At 48.2% G+C, this 22,453-nt stretch overlaps 2 protein-coding genes across 3 annotated transcripts in view; both read right to left on the bottom strand.

Annotated features, from left to right (window-relative positions):
* The window catches only part of SFMBT2 (Scm like with four mbt domains 2), a 179,396-nt gene extending 163,104 nt beyond the window's left edge, over positions 1–16,292 (bottom strand). Inside the window, exon 1 of one of the 2 annotated variants that reach the window (XM_055427190.2) lies at positions 16,186–16,292. The gene's annotated coding sequence lies outside the window, so the exon portion shown is untranslated. Of the gene's footprint in view, positions 1–15,672; positions 15,859–16,185 lie in introns of those variants that run through there. The other variant, XM_055427181.2, reaches the window with a different exon arrangement.
* Positions 16,293–16,410: 118 nt separating this feature from the next.
* LOC148775473 (uncharacterized) lies at positions 16,411–20,891 on the bottom strand. Its single transcript, XM_088843667.1, has 3 exons — positions 20,873–20,891; positions 17,927–18,187; positions 16,411–17,557 (listed from the first exon to the last, which is right to left on the bottom strand). The coding sequence occupies exons 1-3, from the start codon at positions 20,889–20,891 to the stop codon at positions 17,148–17,150; spliced, it is 690 nt and encodes a 229-aa protein (XP_088699793.1). The 3' UTR covers positions 16,411–17,147.
* Positions 20,892–22,453: the final 1,562 nt, after the last annotated feature.

Below are 22,453 nucleotides of genomic sequence, written 5' to 3'. Positions count from 1 at the left end.
GCACAGCAAAAGCACCCATTTTCTCCAGGTCATCATCACCAGTAAGATGGACACATTTTCCATCAATCAACAGAATTGCCATTTCAACCCCCAAATCTACCTTGGCGGCACTAGTAAGACACTCCACCATCCACCTTCTCCCCCCTCTCTCACTGGAAGCTATGAAGCAGGAACTGCACCCACCCCCCAACCCCTGCCCCGGCCTCAGCATCCCCACACACAGGGAAGGTAACTGGTGTCTCACAAGTGATTTGTTACCAAAACCAGATAAAGCATCACGACATGCCAATATCGTGCTTTCTGACTAACTAAACTGTTCCTGTAATAAGATGGCGATTCCAGACTTGCATTCTGATAGAATTGGTGGGAAAACAGGCAAAATTACAGCCAATTCTCACAGACTCCTACAATGTGGTTTGTGTACTTCACAGCCAGTGAAATACCCAGGTGCTATCATTACTAAGAGTCAGCCAGTCAGGGTGAGTTTGCCAAAATAGGGACCCGATCCTTGCACTTCACTCTGCAGGCAGGAGTGGGCACTGCAGGGCTTCCTTCTAGGAAGCGAAACGATCAAGTTTGTTCCAAAAAAATCATTAGGGCAGCTGCATGCCAGATAGATGGACAGACAGGGAGAGACTGAATGGAAAGACAGAAAACAAGAACATGCTGAGTGACAGGACATCACCTGATAAAGAAAAAACTGAGAAATCACTACCTAGAAGTTTCTATCTCTTAAGCCCCTATCCCTAACTTGCCCCCTCATCCCCTCTCCCCACTGATAACCACTAGTTTGTTCCTTATGTCTGAGTCTGCTTCTGTTTTATTATATCCCTTTGTTATATTTTTTAGATTCCATATATGTGATAACATACAGTATTTGTCTTCCTCTGTCTGACATATTTCCCTAAGCATAATACCTTCCAGGTGCATCCATGTTGCTCAAATGGCAAGTTTTCATTCTTTTTCATGGCTGAGTAATATTCCTTTTGATACCTATTTAAATCTGGAGAAGAAAATGGCAACCCACTCCAGTATTCTTGCCTGGAGAATCTCATGGCCAGAGGAGCCTGGCAGGCTTGGGGTCACAAAGAGTCGTTTGTGACTTAGCAACTGAGCACGCACGTGTATCTATTTAAAAGCCGTATGTGATCAGCAGCTGCCATTCTGAACACCCAGACCACTGCCTAGGTAAGCAGAAGTTCATGATATGTGAGTTTGGAATATGCCCTAAATCAGCACCAATTCTTGCCTCTCTTAGTAGTTTTAATATATAGCAAACTAGTTTATAGAGCATAGCAATCTTAAAACCTAAAGAACTTCAAAAGCAGACTCAACAGTTTCTCCATAATATTCCAAAATCTTTCATTGCAATCTTCTCAAAGTAGCAGGTTTTTAGTGAATGTGCTGTTTTTATACCAAAACAATTTCAAAAGAGAAGCAATCTTAGCAGCTAAGTTATGCCACTAAGATTACAGCTTCTTTCATTCATCTACAAATTAAAGAAAATCATTCCACCTCAGAAATGTAATCAGGCACAGTTTTTCTGCAAGGAAAAGTCTATGAACCTAACTACTAGTAAATTAGTCAAATATCAGTAGCTTCTATGCCCTTATTAAAGGAGGAAAAAGTCTGCTCAAGTTTTTAAAATTCCTATTGATTCAACTCTGTCTGCGTCTAACTGCATGCTGTAAAAAGGTAATCAGTGACTGTAAAGTAAGTTCAATTTTAATGAACCAGACCCATCATTTTAAACAGAAGTCAAGAGCAACAACATTTATACCAAAAATCCACACTGTTCTGTAAGGACAAGTAACAAGTCTTTGTCTACTGAGGCAGCGGCAAGATTTATTTATTTTGGTAAATGACATGTCATCACCATTTGCTTTTTCGCAATGTTTACTTTTTTCCTTTCCATAAAAGGTAACCTTTCCACAAAAGGTAACCTTTCCACTTTCTACACAAGTCTTGCAAAATAAAATTTAAAACGGACAAAGTAAAATCACTCGTAATTCTAACACCCAGGGACAATCTCTTTTGTATTTATAGTGTCTCCTCCTGATACTTCTCTGTGGGTTTTTTTTTATATAGAATTTAGAATTTTAATTCATTTTCATTTAACATTACCTAGAAAGCATTTCCTCCACATCGTTAAACTTCTCTGAAAACATGACTTAAAATGATTGTATGATTTTTATTACAATATGAATAGGTTATTTATTTGCTATCCCTCTCCCACTGCTGGCCATTATTTTGATTTTTTTTATTTTTCATTATTATGGGCATCGTAATTTGCAATTCTCCCATGACACCTCAGCTCTTTCCCACATTTTAACTTTGTTGGTATTTTTAACGTATTTTTAAGAGCTCTGCGTATCTCATCCCACAAAACCCTTGCAGACATTTTCCCTTAATTCTCCCCTTAGTGATATCCTCTGATACATGTATGGAACATGCTGTCTTTTTCAACTTATTCTGATCCATCGATCCACTTTATGTCCTCAAAAAATTATATTCATAAAATGTCCTCCCCAACTGTAAGATCCCAGAAGTCTAACTTCCCTGGATTTCAAGTTTCACATTTAGTTTTTTAACATATTTCCACATACGTTTATGTTCAAATATTTTGTGAAGTGCAGCTCTGAGCTGACCACCCCCTGCAGTTAATAATCCATTCCTATCCCACTGGGTTTTTAACAGCCTGTCTTTGCCATCTATTAACTTCTTACACACACAAGGCTATGGTTCCATGCACCAGCTTTCCTTTAATTGGGTCAGCAAAATGGGAACGATGACCGCTACTCATACATCCTCCACTTGGTTCAGCAATCACTGGACTTGGGGCCACGAAGGCAGATTTACATAGGGGTGATCATGGTACTGCACAGCTGGGAACCCAGACTCATGACCTGATCACCACAGGCAACTCCACTGTGGACAGAAAGTGCCAGAACCTGCACACAGGGAGAAATGACTGTGCACCAGAGACCCCCCTCCCCCACCAAATCTTCATTTTCTGTTTTGTCTGCAGGGAGGAGTCACTAGTTACCCGAAATAAACATTTCTGGACCATCCTAAAAGTTGGATGTGGACATGCCACTGCATTCTGGCCAGTGAGAAGTTTGCCAAGTGCATGAGTTCAGCCCGCCTTTTCCACCAAAGGCTGTGACCGTCTGGTTCTGCTGTCAGCTACAGATGACTACTTCAGAGAGAAACCAGCCACATGGTTTCCACCCCTCCATCTGAGGGTTCCCTGATACACAGCCAATCCCAATAAATACACCTGAAAAGGACCGTGCTCCTTAGTAATACGCTTGTGATGCAGATGACTGAGTGGTCCTCTGGCATTCAGGCTGTACGCTGGTTTTATCTGAAAGCCTATCAATAGAACCCAAAATGGGGGTGAGGGGCTTCCCCAGTGACTCTGGTGAAACTTCTACCTGCCAACGCAGGAGACACAGGTTTGATCCCTGATCCGAGAAGATACCACATGCTTCGGAGCAACCAAGTCAGCGCGCCACAACTACTGAGCCTGTGCTCCAGAGCCCAGGAGCCAGAGCTACTGAGCCCGTCCCGTGTGCTGCAAATACTGAAGTCTGGGCAACGAGAGGCCCAAGCACCGCAACCAAGGAGTAGCCCCCTCACAGAGGAACGCCTGCCCGCAGCAGTGGGGACCCAGCCCAGTCAAATACAACTAACTCAATAAATTTCTTAAAAAAATAATAATGCCAAATGCTGTCTCTGCTTTCTCCACCCCCACCACCCACCGCCAAAACAAATCTCAGTTTACTGTTCAGTCGCTAAGTTGTGTCTGACTCTCTCCAATCCCGTGGACTCTAGCCCGCCAGGCTTCTTCCTCTGTCCATGGAATTTCCCAGGCAAAAATACTAGAGTGGGTTGCCATTTCCTACTCCTGAGGATCTTCCCAACGCAAGGATCAAACCACTGTCTCCTGCACTGACAGGCGGATTCTTTACCACTGAGCGATCAGGGAAGCCCATTAATGAAGCTTTCCCAATGGTTCAGTGGATAAAGAATCCACCTGCCAATGCAGGAGACATGGGTTCGATCTCTGGGTCAAGAAAATAAGGAAATGGCAATCCACTCCAGTATTCTTGCCTGGGAAATCCCATGGATTAGAGGAGCCTGGTGGGTTACAGTCCATGAAGTCCCAAGTTGTCGGACATGACTGAGCGACTTAGCATTAAAAATCATTCTTACCTGTATTCATCAAAAGGCAAAGTTCACAAAACATACCACTCCTAAGGCCTCACTCCAGTGAGCGTTACTATAATAGCAATAAAAGAAATGTTGCATCTCTTTTAAAGTTACCCAATTATCTAGCCCTTTCAAAGGGATCCACTTAAAGTAGTTCAAGAAACGGGCAATTTTACTACCTATTAACATGCTTACCATTTCAAGCTCGTCATTCCGAAACAGGGAAATGGTCGGCAGCTGTTTTTTATGTGACTCCAAAGAGAGACTCTTCTCCAGGTTGAAAATTAAAAGCAAAGGCCTCAACAGACAGCTTATGAAATTCCAGACAGGCTCTGGCTACCCGTGGAAATCTAGCATATCTAAATAAGAGAAAACGGCCTCATTTCACACTCCAGGAATTTCCTAATGAGCACAGGACACCTCATCTGAGCCAAGACTTTCCCAAACATTTCCATCAAAATGAAAAATCTCAGAGCATTCTGAAGGAGGCACAAAGTTGTGACCCAAACCTCATCTTTGAAACAATCACTGCGTCCACCTTCCTAAGAAGCAACGTGCAAATACCAGCCTGGGATCACGGGCGTTATCTGCAAGAACCACATTTATAAATGGCTCTGAAGATGAAAAGAGGTGTTAAGTATCCAGGCACTTATTAAGGAAGGCTCCCTTCTGTTTACACCCATCCCGTCACCCAGATCACTCTACTAACCATGCGTGACTAAGCCCATCTCCCCCACCCTCACCAGCCAACACTGTTTCTCCAAGAAGAGGCTGCTGCTGCTAAGTGACTTCAGTCGTGTCCGACTCTGTGCGACCCATAGACAGCAGCCCACCAGGCTCTGCCATCCCTGGGATTCTCCAGGCAAGAACACTGGAGTGGGTTGCCATTTCCTTCTTCAATGCATGAAAGTGAAAAGTGAAAGTAAAGTCATTCAGTCGTGTCCGACTCTTCGTGACCCCATGGTCTGCAGCCCACCAGCCTCCTCCATCATGGGATTTTCCAGGCAAGAGTACTGGAGTGGGTTGCCATTGCCTTCTCCACCAAGAAGAAGCAGGCCTTCTGATTCCGTCATCCAGGGAAATGACCTGATCCCTTGAGAGAGAAGATTTCATGAAACGCTGCCATCCGCGATGTGCTCCAGGGCTTGGTTTACACCTTGATTAGGACCTCAATCTCCTGGCCATTTTGCAACCAATCTGCATCCAGTTCACTCTAAATCGATTGAAATCTAACACAAACAGCTGCCCCAGCATAAGAAATGCTAACTTCTCACATCTCGATTCATACCTCTGTCCCAATAAATTAGATCTGCAGAGGGTAAGAGGTGGTCAAAGAGTACATAGCAAGGCCAGTGGCAACCCCAAGACAGCAAACTGGGTCGTTTTTTTTTAAAAAAAGAAGTGTTTAAGTTGGGGGGTAGCTGTTTTACAAGTAGCGTTAGTTTCTGCTGTACAACAAAGTGATTCAGCTATCCCCGCCTCCTTCTGGAGCGTCTATCCCATCCCCAGCCATCCCACCCCTCTAGGTCATCCCAGAGCACCAAACGGAGCTCCCTGTGCTATACAGTAGCCTCCACTACTAGCTGGCTATTCTACACGTAGGAGCATATGTACGTCAATGCTGTTCTCTTATTCATTCCACCTTCTTCTTCCCCCCACCTTCCAGGTCCATTCTCGACGTCTGCACCTCTGTTCCTGCCTTACAAATAGCTTCATCAGTACTGTTTCTCCAGATTCCTCACACATGTGTTAACATACAATACTTGTTTTCCTCTTAAGTCACTCTAACCTAGAGTCTGTCACACAGAGCGTAGCCAATTGTGTCTTCTGATTTACAGTCTTAACTGTCACCTCTTAATCTCCCATCCCAATCATACAGCAAGTGCATTACTCCAAAAGAGCTAAATCAGTCACTCAAGAGCGAGAGCATCGGAAAAATGAGAAAGGTAACAGCCCTCCACGTTACTTGCTCAAGAGAAAAGAAAACCCAATCAAATTGCAGACTAGCTGTGCGACCATCCTGGAAGTTCATTTATTTATTAACTATTTCCCTTCGAATTATTTATGTGCAATTCTCTACTTATTTCCTATCAAGATAGACAAGGCCTTGAAAGATACAATTAAATCGACTTTACATCAAGGTAGAGATCTCGGGCTTGTGACACCAGAAACTGACTTCCAAGCCACAAAGGTGAACACCATCCTTACGTCAACATATGATGGACAAGAAATACTTGACACAGAAGAGCTTGGCTGTAAGGTCTCATCAAAGCATGACGTTCAGAATTAACACAGACATTACATGCTAGTATCTTGGACAAACTGCAAATAAAGGATTTCCCTGTCATCTGCAAATATTAAGAGAGTTGAATCAGAGCACCACCCCGATGCTGCAACAAAGTTATCATGCTCCTGCTCAGTCTCTGTGCAACCCCATGGACCACAGCTCACCAGGCTCCTCTGTCCTTGGGATTTTTCCCAGGCAAGAAATTCCTAGGAAGAGGCCTGCCATTTCCTCCTCCAGGATCTTCCCAACCCAGAAATCAAACCTGTGTCTCTTAAGTCTCCTGCATTGGCAGGTGGATTCTTTATCACTGAGCCACCTGGGAAGCCCCCATAACAAAGCTAAGTAACCTCACATCCTACAGGAGATGCGCACCCCACATCACACACCTATGCACAGGAGTCAGTTAGGGAAATGAGCCTGTGCATCGCTCGTACAGTCATCAGAACTCAAGAAGTACACCTGACAGGGTCCCCTTCAGTGAGCATACGTGTGTGCAGTCACTTCAGTCGTGCCTGACTCTTTGTGACCCCATGGACCACAGCCCACCAGGCTCCTCTGTCCATGGGATCCTCCAGACAAGAACACTGGAGTGGGTTGCCATGCCCTCTTCCAGGGGATCTTCCCGACCCAGGGATTGAAGCCATGTCTCTTAAGTCTCCTGCACTGGCAAGAGGATTCTTTATCACTCGCACCACCTGGGAGGCCCGCTGTAAGCTTAGTCTAATCATCAGTACCTAATTTTCTGAGCGGGTTTTCTGAATGGATGACTTCAAGGAGGACAGATGCACAGCAGTAGTACTTCAACTGATTTGGACTCTGCGAGCCCATCCCTGAAGGATGTGACCCCAGGCTGCTGAGCTCTCGGGATCCACTTGAAGAGCGTTTCAGGTTTTGACTTTAAGCCACAGATATGTATCTATAAAATTAGGCACCAATGAAATGGCATGAGAGGTATGATCTAAATGCAGAAAGGAAATTTACTAGAAACAAGTCTTCCCGTCCCAGGGATCAAACCCGGGTCTCCTTCACCGCAGGCAGATTCTTTACCGTCTCCGTCACCAAGGAAGCTCCAGAGGAATAAGAGAATAAATAATAATAATAAGCTGGGCCCCATCCAACTGCCAAGTCAATAAAAACACCCTAATTTACTTTAGTTATAAAGAACTTGGGAAATGTAACTAATCCTGCGAAGAGCTGGTTTAACCCTGCAGTGTAACCATCACTTAGCAGAATGTACTCTGGGCCTTTTTAACCACAACAAGCAACAGTTTTCATCTGTAAAACACAGGGACTATTTTAGAGGTCTCCGAAAGTCTCTCATCCCACTCAAACATTTCAGAAGATCTGGATTTTCCTGAACCTTCCTAGTTGAGACTGGATGTGGTAGGAAAGAACAATATACAATCCTCTCAAACAGAACAGAGACTCAAAAAAGGAAGTGGTCACCATGGTCTACGCTGGATCCCAAAAGCTTTCATTCAAAAGCTTTCAAGAGATGGGACTGGTCCCAAGTGCCCAGCTGGCTACTTAGAGTGGACAATCTGCTACACTGCACGGAGCTGCCCTAGTTCACAGCACAGGGAGGAAAAGGGGAAGAAGGCGTCTGAATTCTGCAGCTGGCTGGGAAGAAGAAAGCATATTTAAGCTAAAGCTGTAAAGACAATAAATGATAAGGACCAAGACTCAAGGCTCCAAACATTCTCTTACTCCACTTAGCCTGCCTCCAAGCAGAACAGCAAAGAAGACAGAAAACCAGAGCTGGTAGGTTTGATCCCGGAGTTGGCTGTTTCTTAGTAACAGCGCTATGGACTATTAGGGACAAGGGAGAGGGGAGCAGAGAAAAACGAGATGCTCCAGAGCCATCAGTCTTTATTAAAATGATGGCAGGGACTTCCCTGGTGGTCCAGTGGCTAAGACTCCTTGCTCTCAAATGCAGGGGGTCCAGGTTCGATCCCTGGTCAGGGCACTAGAGCCTGCAAGCCGCAACTAAGACAGCACAGCCAAGTAAACAAGCATCTATTTAAATGACCTTTCACATGAGGCTCTGTAGGAACTTGCACTTGGCATTTCAAACGCTCATACTGTACCTTAAAATAATGAAATTCCTATCAGTTTTGACTAAAATGGAAAAAAAAAAACCAGTTTGCCCAGTTGAGGAGAAACTACACTTAAAAACCATCTTTCCTTGGGCCAATAAAACTGCAGAAAAAAAAAAAAAAAAACACAGGATAAAAGTTTTCCTACAGTTCCCCACCCCTGTGGCTCTGCTGCTGCTCCTGCTAAGTCACTTCAGTCATGTCCAACTCTGTGCGACACCATAGACAGCAGCCCACCAGGCTCCCCCGTCCCTGGGATTCTCCAGGCAAAAACGCTGGAGTGGGTTGCCATTTCCTTCTCCAATGCATGAAAGTGAAAAATGAAAGTGAAGTCGCTCAGTCGTGTCTGACTCTAAGCGACCCCATGGACTGCAGCCTACCAGGCTCCTCCATCCATGGGATTCTCCAGGCAAGAGTATTGGAGTGGGGTGCCATTGCCTTCTCTACCTGTGGCTCTAAACCCCTCTTTATAAGTCACAACCACTGGCGCTATTTCCCCAACACTAGAGAGTTCACCAAATATAAGGCATCAACCAAAATGCGTCACTCTGGTTTTTTAAGAAAATCAAAAAGAATGAAACCGAAAGCATGATGGATTCTTTCCTTAAATCGATGTCTAAGACATCCATCTTATCACAATAGAAACCTACAGAACGAGAGAGTAAAACTTTTTGAGTAGTGAATATCATAGGTAACAGGAAGGACTCTGACTGCTGATGTACAGCAAAGTATTAGCATGTTTTAAAATTCTCTACGAGGGACTTCCCTGATGAGCCAATGGTTCAGACTCTGAGATTCCACTGCAGGGGGTAGGGGTTCCAGTACTGGTAGGGGCACTAAGATCCTGAATGCCACGCGGCACAGCCAAAATTATAACTAAAATTCTCTACGGGCTAACGTGATAGGGAGTAAAGGGTAGTACCTTTCAATCAGAACACCACTGGGCTGATCATACAAAACCAAACCCTAAGAATTTTATTTGGTAATGTTTCCCTAGTGGTCCAGATGGCAAAGAATCTACCTGCAACGCGAGAGACCTGGGCTCAATCCCTGGGTTGGGAAGATCCCGTGAAGGAGGGCACGGCAACCCACTCCAGTATTCTTGCCTGGAGAATCCCCAGGGACAGAAGAGCTTGGCGGGCTACAGTCCACGGCGTCGCAAAGAGTCGGACACAACTGAGCGACTAAGCACAGCACAGTTCATTTCCTGCTGGACTACAAGCTCCAAATTGAGTATCTCCTCTTACAATACACTGTCCTGTCTATAAACATCTTGTTTACACTGACCTCCAAACAGAGATCGCTTGGCTTAGCCAACAAGATCAAGTTTCCTGTGAACTGTCCCAGGACATCCTCAGTCTTACAAAGAGAGGAAGGACTTGCCCAGTGGCCCAACCTGAAGGGTAGATGTGGAGAACAGAGGGTTAGGTCTGATTCCTTCACTGGATGAGTTATGTGGAGGCTTCAGTTATCCCCCCCTTCCCCTCACAAACATACATATCATGAATATAATCAGATAAAGTCTAGGCAGTCACCTTGTGTGGGAGGGCAGGGTACAGAGAGCTATTTGGAATGGTCCCTTCTAGTCTAGGAATTATTAGAGCAAATTCAAATCAAATTCTTCTCTATGGCCTGTATTCAAAGGCAGGCTGACCTGGCCCAGATCCTGCCATTACTGGATTATATGTGAAAGCCTCAGTGGTATGCCTCAGTTTTTCTCTACATCTCTCCTTTTCCAGAGCCCAAGTGAAATCACGACCCCATGTGCACTTGTATCACTTAACAACAATAATGTTACTTCTGGACAGGGATCTGCATGCAGAGACATCTGTAATGATGGCCAGTCACAGGTCCACTCTACCTCCCAGACCAGAGTCTTAAAGATGAATCACATGGGCAGGTCTGCACAGATGTGTTGAACCACCAATTTTTTTTCCCAAATAGATAGAACCATGGAGATATGTGAGTGAGTTTCTAGTTTAAAGTACTTAATCTTAGACATGGAAGCTGATTCTCAGAAAGATGACGACCAGTAACTGGCCCATGGTCACACAGCGAGACAGCAGCATCCCTGAAACCAGGCCTCCTCTGGATTCTGTCCTGGCCTCCTCTGTCGGGAATCTTCCTCACAAGACAGAGCTGTCAGGTCACGAGTCACCACTGCAAATCCACAGATTGGTTTGCCATCACAGAGATAATTTCCCTAACCAGTTTTGCTTACCTGTAGAATGGGAACAGTAAGTTGCCACCAGGGAAATGTCGATTTAAGAACCGTCAGAAAATAATACTAAACATGTCTTAAACTATGGATCCTAATTTCTTTTGGGGACAAGAACTTTTTACAAGTTCTTTATTATTTTCTTATTTTTGGCTGTGCCCCATGGTGTGTGGGATCTTAGTTCACCAACCAGGGATCGAACCCATGCCCCCTGCATTTGGAAGCGCAGAGTCTGAACCACTGGACCATCAGGTAAATCTAACAAGTTCTTCTTTATGGCCTCCACACTGTTACAGGAACTCCAAAAGCTCCCCAGAAAGTGAAATACTAAAAGAGAAATGATATCTAATACTAGAATTGGAGATGATTCAAATTCCACATTGACTATTTTTGTTCAAATCACTTAAAAAAAAAAAAAAAAAAGAAAGAAACCTCTTGTAACTTCGAAATTCTCTCCATTTTCGCTGCCTGTGCTTCTTGTATCCCCAAATCTCCCTGTATCAGTTCCAGGGACGCCGCATTCACTTACTGCTCTGAGCAATGTTTCCATCACCCAGCATTTCTGCTGGATTTGGCAAGTCCTCTGGGGAGAAAGGTGGAAACTGCCACCTTAGTCAGAGTGCACAAAATGGAATCTGATGAGTGGTGAGCTCTGCTGACATAACTTCATAATCAGTCCATAATCTCTGCAAGAAAACATTAAGAGGAAAAGCCCTCTCTGATCAATTACTCCCATTATTAGAGAAATTCAGGGTACCATCAGTATGGATTGCTTGACATTCAGGGTGTGGGAAACCCAATGGGAAAGAGGAAATACTCTTGTCACCCCTGCAGGTCTCTGCCAGCACTTCTAGAACAACACACATCAAAACAGACTGACTGGTGGAGTTCTCTAGTTAAGGGTTGCTGAATAGCCCTGCCACTGGGCTACTCTTTCCACTGGCCAGGGGAGTGTCTCCTGGGCTTGAGTAGGGGACTGGAGGGTTTCTGGTGCCTATTGGTGTATTTGTCCATGCCCCCCACCTTCCAGGGAGCGGCTGCGTCCCAGCAAGGAGCTAAGACAAATATCTTAAACAGTACTTATTCATCGAAGGGAGGAAGCAGAGTGTGTGCAAATGCAACGCTTTGCAGGGAGAAAGTAGCAAACCTCCTACCTCCAAGGAGCGCCTAGCCAGCAATTCCTTGTGCCTACCGAGGCCTCTCCCCTGCCCGCCTTTACCCTCTCCCTCCCCACCTACAACCGCCTCCCCCGGAAATGGGGCCGAATTTGTGCCGGTTTTCGCTTTCTCTCTCCTCTGGTGAAACCTGGGTCCACTTGCTTGGTGCTGGAACGCCAATAGGTCCCCCGGGTCCCTCGGCAAGGGTGCGAGGGTGGAGGGGTGAGGGAAGGTAGAAGGCGGCGGCGATGGGTCTGGATTCGCACGCGGTCTGCGGGCATCCGAGACGGTTTCCCACCCGTGGGCTCGGATCCGCCGCGAATGCGCCGCTGGAGCGGACAAAACGCGGCGCGGGGACGGGACTCTCCGGAGCCGAGGGGCGAGCGCAGGGCCTGGGGTCCCGGACCCTGGAGGAGCCGGAGTTCGGGGTCCTGGGAGGTAACACAGGGGACACCAGGATGGGTGAGCAACCTCACTCCCGCGCCGAAAGGAACCAGGACCCGCGCGGCCAGCCCCGGGCGCCCTGCCCTTCCCGGAATCCCACCCAACTCTGTAAACACGAAAATCCCGAAAGCGAAACTGCAAGATGGTCTCCAGAAGTTTGGAAACGGCCTCCCAAGCGCCCGGCGTCCGGACACCACGGACGCAGTCAAGGAGGAGCGCCCCAGTGAGTGGCCATCGCTCCGCAAGGTCGCCCTCCGCTGCCCCCGTGCCCCTCCCGGGTTTTTCTCGCGCAACAGTCCCCAGTGCAGTTCCAGGACGGGGGTCGGCGATGCTCCTACGTCGTCTCCATTCCGCCCTCCGCCCGCTCCTCCCCACAAGAAGGGAAACGGGCCCGGCGAGAATCCTGGGGAATGTTCTTTGTAATCGGTTGTATGTTGGCTTCCACCAAACAGCTCGGTGCAAAATCGCAGGTTTCGGGGCGTTGGGGTGGATTGTCCGCTTGTCAGAAGCGACGTCAGGAGGACGACGGGAGGGGTTCCCGGCTGAAACTGCAGTTTACAAGCACTGAGCCATTTTAGGCTGGTTTCCCCTTCAACGAAGCCTATGAGGAAGCAGTCGCCGAGGGGACGCCCGGGACCGGAGCGCCGGGGACGCGCTGGGGACGCGCCGCGCCGCGCGCTCAGCTGGGGGGTCGCGGGTGCAAAATGCCTCTGGGCCTGAGGGTCAACTTCATTGCCCAGGAGGAGGAGAAATCTGCCGCGGGGTCCCCAATTTGGGGGATGCTTGACCCCAGGCCCTACCCAGGGGACGCCGTGAGGGGCAGACTGTCCGATGGCGCGGCGACTGTCGGAATAGGAACACAGTTGACCCCCTCGATCCTTCCTCCAAGCCCCTGCGAATGCCCAGAGCCCATGTCACTGTGGTAACTGCAGACCTGGCCAGCGGTGTTTAATCCTGAGACTTAAAATCTTCCTGGCGCACTAGGGAGACGCGCCATCAGGTTCTCGGGCCCAGGTAAAGTCCCCCGGACCTGCCCTAGCCTGGCCCCGGGGACGGCGCGCGGCTGCCGTGTGGCCCCCATTCCCCTGGTCCACCCAGCTGGCTGCGCTGCTCGACCATCGCTCCGCGGCTACATCCTGGCCACTGGCGACCCCTGTCGGGGACCCCTTCCAGCTAAGGAAACTCCGTTTGCTCGCTTACCCTCGGGCTCCACTTACGAGCTCCGACTCTGCCCTCAAACTCTCAGACCCTCTGAGGACCCCGAAGTCGGCCTCTCCCCGGCACCTCGCCGCCCTCTTCAACCCCAAGGCGACATCCCCGCTCGATCGCCTGGAAGGCTCGCCGATCCAACAAGGGCGAGGGGCACTTTCGCGAACGCTCTCCCCATCCCCCATCTTCCCTAGAGCAACTCCAAAAGCAACTCCGCCGCTCCACCCCACGCTCTGCAGCCAGGGCCGTGCGCCCCCGCCCTTCCGCCAACGTACTTTCACACACACCCCCACTCCACCCCACCCACCACGCCCCGGACGCCGCCGCCCCCGACTCCGACTTTCTACCCCGCCGCGGAGCAAACTACACGGTGCCCTCCACTAAGTACAGCGCGCCCCCTGCACACACACAAACACACAACCCCACCGGCGTTTGCAGCCTGATTGCCCCCCGAAACCTTGGATACTGAGTCCTTTAAGTAAGCGGCACACCGCTGCACCTACCCAGCTTTACCCACACAGGATCCTGCGTACAAAGACAGAAAGAGAACTGGTCTCCTAGAAAGCTGAAATAAATCATTCCCTCTGCCCTTATGCATTTTGCACCACGTGTCAGCAGTTTGTCACGTCAAATCAGGGCAGGGTCTGGTTCGGAGACGCACACACGAATCTGGGGCGGATCTCCTGGACACTCCCACCCAACTGCACACACAGGTATGCCCACTGATTCAAAGGCACGCAGAGCGGTTCTGTTCCGATACCCTGGTCCGGGCCAGCGGTACCCCTTTCCCCTTAATGAACTGGACACACGCAGATTCTAACCATGGAAAAAACTAGGGCAGCTCATTCCTTCTCTTTTTTCCCCTTTAATTCGCTAAAGCAGCTACTAGAGAAGCCAACGAGAGCTGAAACTAAGAGATGGCAACTCCGGTTGGGTTTTTTCCCACCTCAAAATCTTTATTTTCAGTTTTTAAAAGCCACCTTAGCCCGCCATATTGAAACTGGCAAGGCTTCTAAATACTCCTCCGCATCGGCTTCCAAGAAAACACCAGAACGGAGCGGGCTCTGGGCGCGCGTCTGGCCACCGCAAATCAACCACTTCCCTCGGCTAAGGCTGCCCTTCTCCGGCTAATCGTCTCCCGCCGCTCCGGATCATAAATCCACAAATATATCTAGCAGTTCCTACAGCAGTTTTTTGGTTGTTGTTTTGTTTTTTTTTTTTTGCGGATTTTGCTAACACATACATTTTTAAAAAATAATAAACTCCAAAGCCAGATCAGATTAGTAACTGTGAAAGGAGGTTATATGAGAGTAGACAACAGGAAAGCCCCAAGGGACAGGATGTGACTTTAACCCGAAAGAAAAAAGAAAGAAAAAAAGAACAAAAAGATCATCCATGCCGGAGCACGCTCCGAAACTACTCCTGACAATTTCATTTCAGCTGCACAGGCAAATGTTTCTAAAGGGGCGGAGGGGAGATTCCGAATATGTCCACGATTTTTAATCCCTTTGATGGCTGGTCTCCAGTCCTCACCCCACCATCTCCCCCAACCACCACCACCCCGCCACCCCGAACACACACACACACCATCTAAAAAAAAAGAAAGAGACCCCAACGCGGGGTAGCAAGGGAGGCTGCGTCGCCAAAATGAGCGCACAAATGAGGAAGGTGGGCGGCGGGAGGGGACACTATGCACCCGGAGAGGAGTACGCTCTCCCCAACTACGGACAGACTCCCGTGAGGCCGGGCTTTGCGAAGCCGAGGGACCTGGAGGAAGGGGACGAGGGGGAGCAAAAATGACAACCAGGAGCACAGCTCGGAGTTTGGGGCTCTGCTCCAGAGCTGTCGCCTTCTCCTCCAGCCCTGCCCTTTCGCTTCTCTCCCACTGCACCCCCTCCTTCGGCCCCCCCACCCCGAGCCCAACCCAGCTTCCCTTTTTCTAGGAGCTGGAAACAGAGAAGCTGACCGGCGCACTCAACCTGCGGGCTGGAGGTCCCCTCGCGGGGCGGGCTGGGCGCGGGGACAGCGGCCGGCGCGGGGTCCTACCTGGTGAAGTTCGTCCTCCCCGCGGCGTGGACAGAGGCCGGGGCGCCGCCGAGGCGGGGGACGCCGGCCTCACCCGCTCGCTGCGCCTCGCTCGCTGCCCGCCCGCCGCCTCCCTTGCGCGCCCGCTCCGCGGCTCGGACTCCCACTACAGCCTCATTCCAATATGGCATCCTCTCTGTGCGCATGCCCGGCACTCTTTTTTAAGATTATTATTTTGTGTGTGTGCGCAGCGAACTCCTTCATCGACCTTTTCCAAGCGCTTGCGGCACGTCTTAAGCCAATTAGCCGGCGGGAGGTTGCACCCCCTCCCCTACCCCTGCTGGGACGCCCCCGCGCCTGGGCACATCGCCACCCCCCCACACACACACTCCACGTTCCCACTGCCCCCTCCCCATCCCACTCCCCTCGTTTTTTTCCTTTAGCTCCCTCCGTACACGATCTGCAGAAAGTTCCCATTACAGGCGCTTTCGCAAACCCATCTGCAGGGAAATCTAGGCAAACTCCGCAACTCACTGAACACTTTCGGTTCCGTCGGTTTACAGTACCCCCGTGGACTAAATGCACAAACTTGCGCTTTATCCGCGGAAGGCTGGTAGCCAGCGGAAAGAAATTCAATCCACTCCGAGCCCCGGGACCCGCCCACTGCGCCCCACCCGGCTCTTAAATTGTGCCTTTTCTATGGAGATGCAAATATTTTCTGAGGCCTTAGGGGTGGCGGGAGGGGGCCGGAGAAAGGTTTTTCCTGGGAAATGTGCCCAGAGGAGTCGGAAATTGAATCAGGGCTGTTTGGACCAGCCATGCCGCTGAGATCTGCAGGACGCAGGTAACGAGGGTCGCCACGGCGTCTCCGGATATCCAGATCTGGGGGACAACGAAGAGCACCTGACCTGGGCTGACTCTTGGAGGGCGGGAAAAGAATCCTGCCCGAGGAAAACGTGGCCCTCGGAGACCGAGGGAGTGAACAGGGGGCAGAGCAGACCTGCGCCGGGCAGGGTTTCCGAGCGGCGTGTGCGGGTCCGCGGGCACTTTGCCTGGGGCGTAGGTGGGGGCTGGGGGTGGACGACGAAGAGGACCTCCCTGGCCGGAGCGGCGGCTGGGCAGAGGCTGAAAGGAATGTCCCAGTGTGGAAATGCTGGCGACGCCCGAGTGGCTCAGACCGAGAACTTGCGAAGGTGGGCTTTGCTGTACTGAGGAGCGAGGAGATCTTCCTGGAGGCTAGAATTTATTTCCACGGGAAATGGAGAACCAGCACTTTTGGTAGGGTTTTTGCTCTCTTACCACAAGGGGTAAATCCCTGCCACCCCACCCCCACCCCGCCTCCAGAGTCTCCCAATTCTGCGTCCATCTCCTTCCTACGGACCTTTCTTTCCGCGTCCCTCCCCTGGCCCAGGGGTCGGGAGGCTGTCTCACCCCGGACGCTGCTGCGCGTTCCCAGCTCCGCCCGCCCTCCCACGCCCGGTCACCCCGGCTAGTCCTCAAGGCCCCCTGTGCTCAGGCACGTGAGGTCCCCGAAGGATAAGTGGATGCTCCCAAGGGCGAAGGGCAGGGCAGGGACCAGGGGTGCAGAGAGGAAGTCGAGAGTTTGAGCTCGCGCGGGACCCGCAGGGGTCTTGCCCGCTGGGTCCTCTCCCCGACGGCGGGACCCGAGCTGCTGTATTAGAGCCACCGGAGGGATGTGCCCGGAAACTGCTCCGGCCGAGGCCTGCGGTCGCGAGTGCCCCTGCCCCGAGATGGTGGGTGGAGCTCGGAGATCCTGGGGGACTTCCGCAGCGGTGAGAGCCCTCGCGCTTGCAGCCTGGGCAAGTGGTGTCTCCTCGCGTCTTGGTGAGCGCTCTACGAGACCTCTGGGAGGGAGCCTTCGTCTTGTCACGCCTTCTGAGTGCCCCTGAGGCTCAAAAAAGGAAAGGCAAGCGACTCACAGGTCATACTCCAGCCAGAGTCTCCTTCCCAGACCAGCTTCCCGGTCCCCACCTCTTTGGGACATTCGACCTCTTTCACCTGAAAGTCACCGAAGGCGGAGCATCTCCAACCACACCCGGCCGCCTGCACCCCAAAACCGCCTCCCTCGGTGCCCTGAGATGACTCCTCTGTGGATGCACAGCGGTTCCGAGGAATCCTAGAGGACTCCAGACGGCCTCCTTGGCTTTACCCCGGGGTCTCGACTGCTTGAGCCTTCAGCACACAGTTTGGCCCAGAAGGGGCGGGGTGGGTGGAAGGTCCTATCCCAAGTGGACTTGCAGCGAGGGGAACCCACCGTTCCCCTCGCTGGGATCACCTGCTCCCGCGCCGCGGAAGCGCAGAGCATCCGCCGCAGAGAGGCCTGAGGCCGGCTCCCCTCCTCCAGCCGGTCCGGCTCCCCCCGCCCCGTGCTGCGCCCTCCACGCTGGCCGCGGCCCTGATGGGCGCCCGCGGCAGCGCGCCTTCCTCGAGGGTCTCAGACCTAGCGGTGGGGCCCGGGCCTGGGAGGGGGCAGAGGATCGCTGCTCTCGCCTGGCCCCCCAGCACTTCCGGGCGACTCCAGTTTACAAAGAGGATGCACTTTTCGTCTCCAAGAGCAGAGGCGACGTGAGCTGCAGCAGCCATTGCTCCGGCTCTGCGTTTGTTTACCAGTTTTAAGTCATTATTATGCACGGAACGTTATTTCATCAAAATAAAAAACAATTGCCAAAAAAAGAAAACCTAATCCCCAACTCGATGAACTGTCTCTACATTATCCTACATTTCTTCCAAAGTAATGGAGTCTTTTTATATTTTTGGAATTCACAGTCTTGCATAACTTTGTCAGTGGGTCTGGAGAGCAGTGTGGAGGAGTTTGATGTTTTTGTACTCACCGCGATTAAGACATAAAATCATAAAGCCACAATACACAATGGTCGTCACATTGGTACCTCCAAGAATCTTTCAACGTTGTCCAGGGTAAAATTTCTCCAACTTTAGCTTTCATATTGCTTTTCCCACTTGACTTCTTAAACGTTCCTTGGCTTTTTATTCTGTATCCTGCCCCCATTCTCCTCTATCCAGGGACACCTATGAGACAAAAGAAATTGGTTCCAAGATTCCCTGCCGTTATTAAAGGGTCCCTTCATCCCATTCCAATACCTTCCCACTTTCATTTTTATTTCAGAAGCAGATACTTTAGGGATGTGAGTATCCAGGGGTAGAATCCACCTAAATCTATTAGAGATGAAGTGGGAGTGGGACCAGCAGAGTCCGCCAAAGATAAAGCCTCGGACTGTTTCAAAGTAAAGAAGACGTAATATTAATACATTCCAAGTCAGGAAATTCAACCAAGTAAATCTCATGATAAACACCATGAGGTCTCTCTATAAATTGTTAACATTTTCTAAAAAAGTTTTTGCTCACACCAGATGACTATAACTTATTTCATGTCTAAACAATGGTTAAACCATGAATTATATCACTTTCAAAATGCACTTACACATCTAAATTATGCCTTCTAAGGGACTTTGGAATTCTTTCCTACAAATGAGGCTAAAATATATAAAATATTAAAATTATATTTGCTAATTGGAAAATATTTAGGATTAAAAACAACAGTTGAAAAGTTTCTCATATTATGGGCATTTCTAAGCATGACTTCACAAAAAAATATTGCAGATGAGTCAAAAATTATATGCATATTATTTATCTTATTTATTCTAAAGGCATATGATTACTTAAACTTTGTCACACTAATCTTCACACCAAGAAAAATATTTATCAATTGGCTCATAATTACTCCATGTTGACATCATTGTATAAGGAAATGCCCTAATGAAAATGAACCATTTTGCTTCCTTAACAAAGAGAATCTCTGAGATATTAGACAAATTAGCTTAACATAAAAGTAGAAGGGTGGAAAAGTGTCCCCCAAAAGGCTCTCAAAATAAACAAATATTTATGATTCATGTTGAGGTTTGACAGAAAACAATAAAATTCTGTAAAGCAATTATCCTTCAATTTAAAAATAAAAAATAAAAAAAGATTAAAAAATAAAATAAATATTTGAAGAATGTATGCAATCTTCTTTTTACCGGAGGCTTGAGTTCTAAACACGTCTCTTAGCTGGGGTGAGACTCTATTCTTCCATCATTCTCTTAAGGTCACTGAGAGTGAAATCTGAAGATACTTCCTCCCTTATTTTTCACCCTTTACCTCTATCCCTGTTCCAGCGCCTAACTCCTGGGATGAGAATTAAATGACCTCATCAATGCTTCATCTCTAATTTTCTCTGTGACCTATGTAAGTTCAAATGACCTCTCTGAGCCATCTTTTCTCAAGGGTAAAGGGAGGGGATTGGACTAGATGTTCTGTAAGGTCCTTTCAGACTCAAAAGTGCTTATCCATCTACCCCACCCAAAGCCACAGTTTGCTTTCTATAATATCCTAACACCATCTCTGCAGACTAGAAATAGCCAAGGTGTAAATTCTGAGGCCACAAAGAGGAAAAAAGTAATGAACAGATCTGCAGGGGAAGGGCCTTTTTTGCCCTCCTCCGTTCAGTTCAGTTCAGTTCAGTCGCTCAGTCGTGTCCGACTCTTTGCAACCCCATGAATCACAGCACGCCAGGCATCCCTGTCCATCACCAACTCCCGGAGTTCACTCAAACCCATGTCCATCGAGTCGGTGATGCCATCCAGCCATCTCATTCTCTGTCGTCCCCATCTCCTCCCACCCCCAATCCTTCCTAGCATCAGACTCTTTTCCAGTGAGTCAAGTCGTCGCATGAGGTGGCCAAAGTATTGCCCTCCTAGCCAGCAGTAAAGTGTTGAGTCATATTTCAGCCTTGTTTAGATCATTATTTTGTCTTTATAATTACTATATGGGTTTTTTCCCCCCCAGAAGTGTCTGGGCTGAGAGTCACTGGGAAAAGTCTGGGTGATGGAGCTCATTGTTTATGTGGGGAAGCGAGCATATTGATGAATAGGATGAAAGATGGCACCTATCAGAGGATATCACCACAAAGGTGTCACCTATCAGAGCACGTATCCATTTCTAAAAATTCCAGAAACCCACCGTTGCTTCCTGTATAATTTGAAGAAGTTTCAGGCATCCCTGACAAGAGAAAAAATAACAGCGAACACAGGGTGTGTTAAAAAAAAAAAATTAGTGATGTCTGAACTCCCCCAGAACATTGATTAAAGAGCAGAGATGGTTTTGCTGTGAAAGTGACCGTTTTGGCTGATGGCTTCTTTCTCACCGAGGTAGACAAACATCATGACGAAAGTCACATCCCACTTCTGAGGCTGCTTGTATTGGCTGCCTAGTATTATGTACTCTGCTTGTAAGTCTTGTTTTACATGAGGCAGAATATTCTAGATCTTTCAGCCTGGCTCCTAGTCCTTTTGAGAGGTGGGGAAGTCAGAGTCCAAGGAGGTGAAATGACAGAGATCTCACCCAGAGCTGCAGAGCAGGGCCTGACCTTTCCCTCTTCTGCTCCATTAAAGAAGGAGAAAGATGAGGGAGGTCTTATTTAGCATCTATTTTACACCAGTCGCTCTTCTGGAGTCTTTACATATGTGATAGTATGTACTGTGTTCTAGTGTCTATTATGTGTAATGTCTCTTATAAATGGCTTTTAAATACTTTTTAAATATATATTCTTTTACATACAAAACTAGACTCTGATCCACGGTCACTAGAACATTTCCATGTTTCACTTTTTCTGGCAGAGCTGGAGTTATCTGGAATTATTTGCATTCTCTATAACTGAAGGTATTTATTGCCCCATACACACACACACACACACACACACACACACAAAAACCAGCACAAGTCAGGGATGTGGTTTATGGTCCTTCTCAGTTTTGCCTCTGCAAGTTAACTAGCCTTAGTGAGATTGAATCATACACTGTGCAGAAGTATAAAATGTCCCCTTGGACTCATAACATAACATAGACTAAACAAAATAAAGTGGGCAACAAAAATCCCACATCAAAAAGTAGGTTTCATGTAAAAGCAAGTAGATTTTATCCTATGCATCTACCACTTTAATAAATCCCAATTCTGCTAAATAGAGAAGAAATATCAGTGTTTGGACGCTGGACAATGCAGCTTTATTGTAACCTCAATCCCATCTGTTCAACTAGTGAAATTGAAAATTTCACTGTATAAGTTGCTTTAGTGGACCTCACTATAGAAAATAATTATCCTGGTCAAAGAAATAATAGTTAATAGACCCATAAAGACTTGATTTGCAGTGCCATCTGCTGGAAACAAATATTGACTTGCTTTCAGATTTTTTTAAATATAGTTTTTTGTTGCTTTTTAATGGACTATTGTGATTTCTGGGGTAAAGGAAGATATCTGGGGTAAAGAAAGATTTCCTGGTGGCTCAGGCGATAAAGAGTCTGCCTGCCAAAACAGTACACATGGGTTTGACCCCTAGGTCAGGAAGATGTCCTGGAAAAGGGCTTGGCAACCCACTCCAGTATTCTTGCCTGCAGAATTCCATGGACAAAGGAGCCTGTCCCGCTACAGTCCACAAGGTCGCAACAGCCCATAGGGTTCCAAAGAGTGGGATATGTGTGACTAACACTCACACATATTTGATTACAGATAACAGTTTAGATAGGTTGTTATCAATAATCACACAAATCTACTTTTAAATAAACAGATATATTCATATGAAACCATTCAGTTTTTGAATAACATAAAGAGTCCTTAACATGTTTCTTTGGAAAGTAAGACCTCTTCCATTTTTTTAAAAAAGGGTCATTGCAGCTAACTTCTTAGTAGAGTGCTATGAGTTCTTTCTTATCCCTGTAAAGATTAATTTTTA

Source organism: Moschus berezovskii, chromosome 15, assembly GCF_049115385.1.
Source record: "Moschus berezovskii isolate FMDL1 chromosome 15, NW_MosBer_1.0, whole genome shotgun sequence".
Taxonomy (NCBI): Eukaryota; Metazoa; Chordata; class Mammalia; order Artiodactyla; family Moschidae; genus Moschus; species Moschus berezovskii.
Note: the sequence above shows the minus strand (reverse complement) of the source record. Positions and strands in the feature narration are given on the sequence as shown.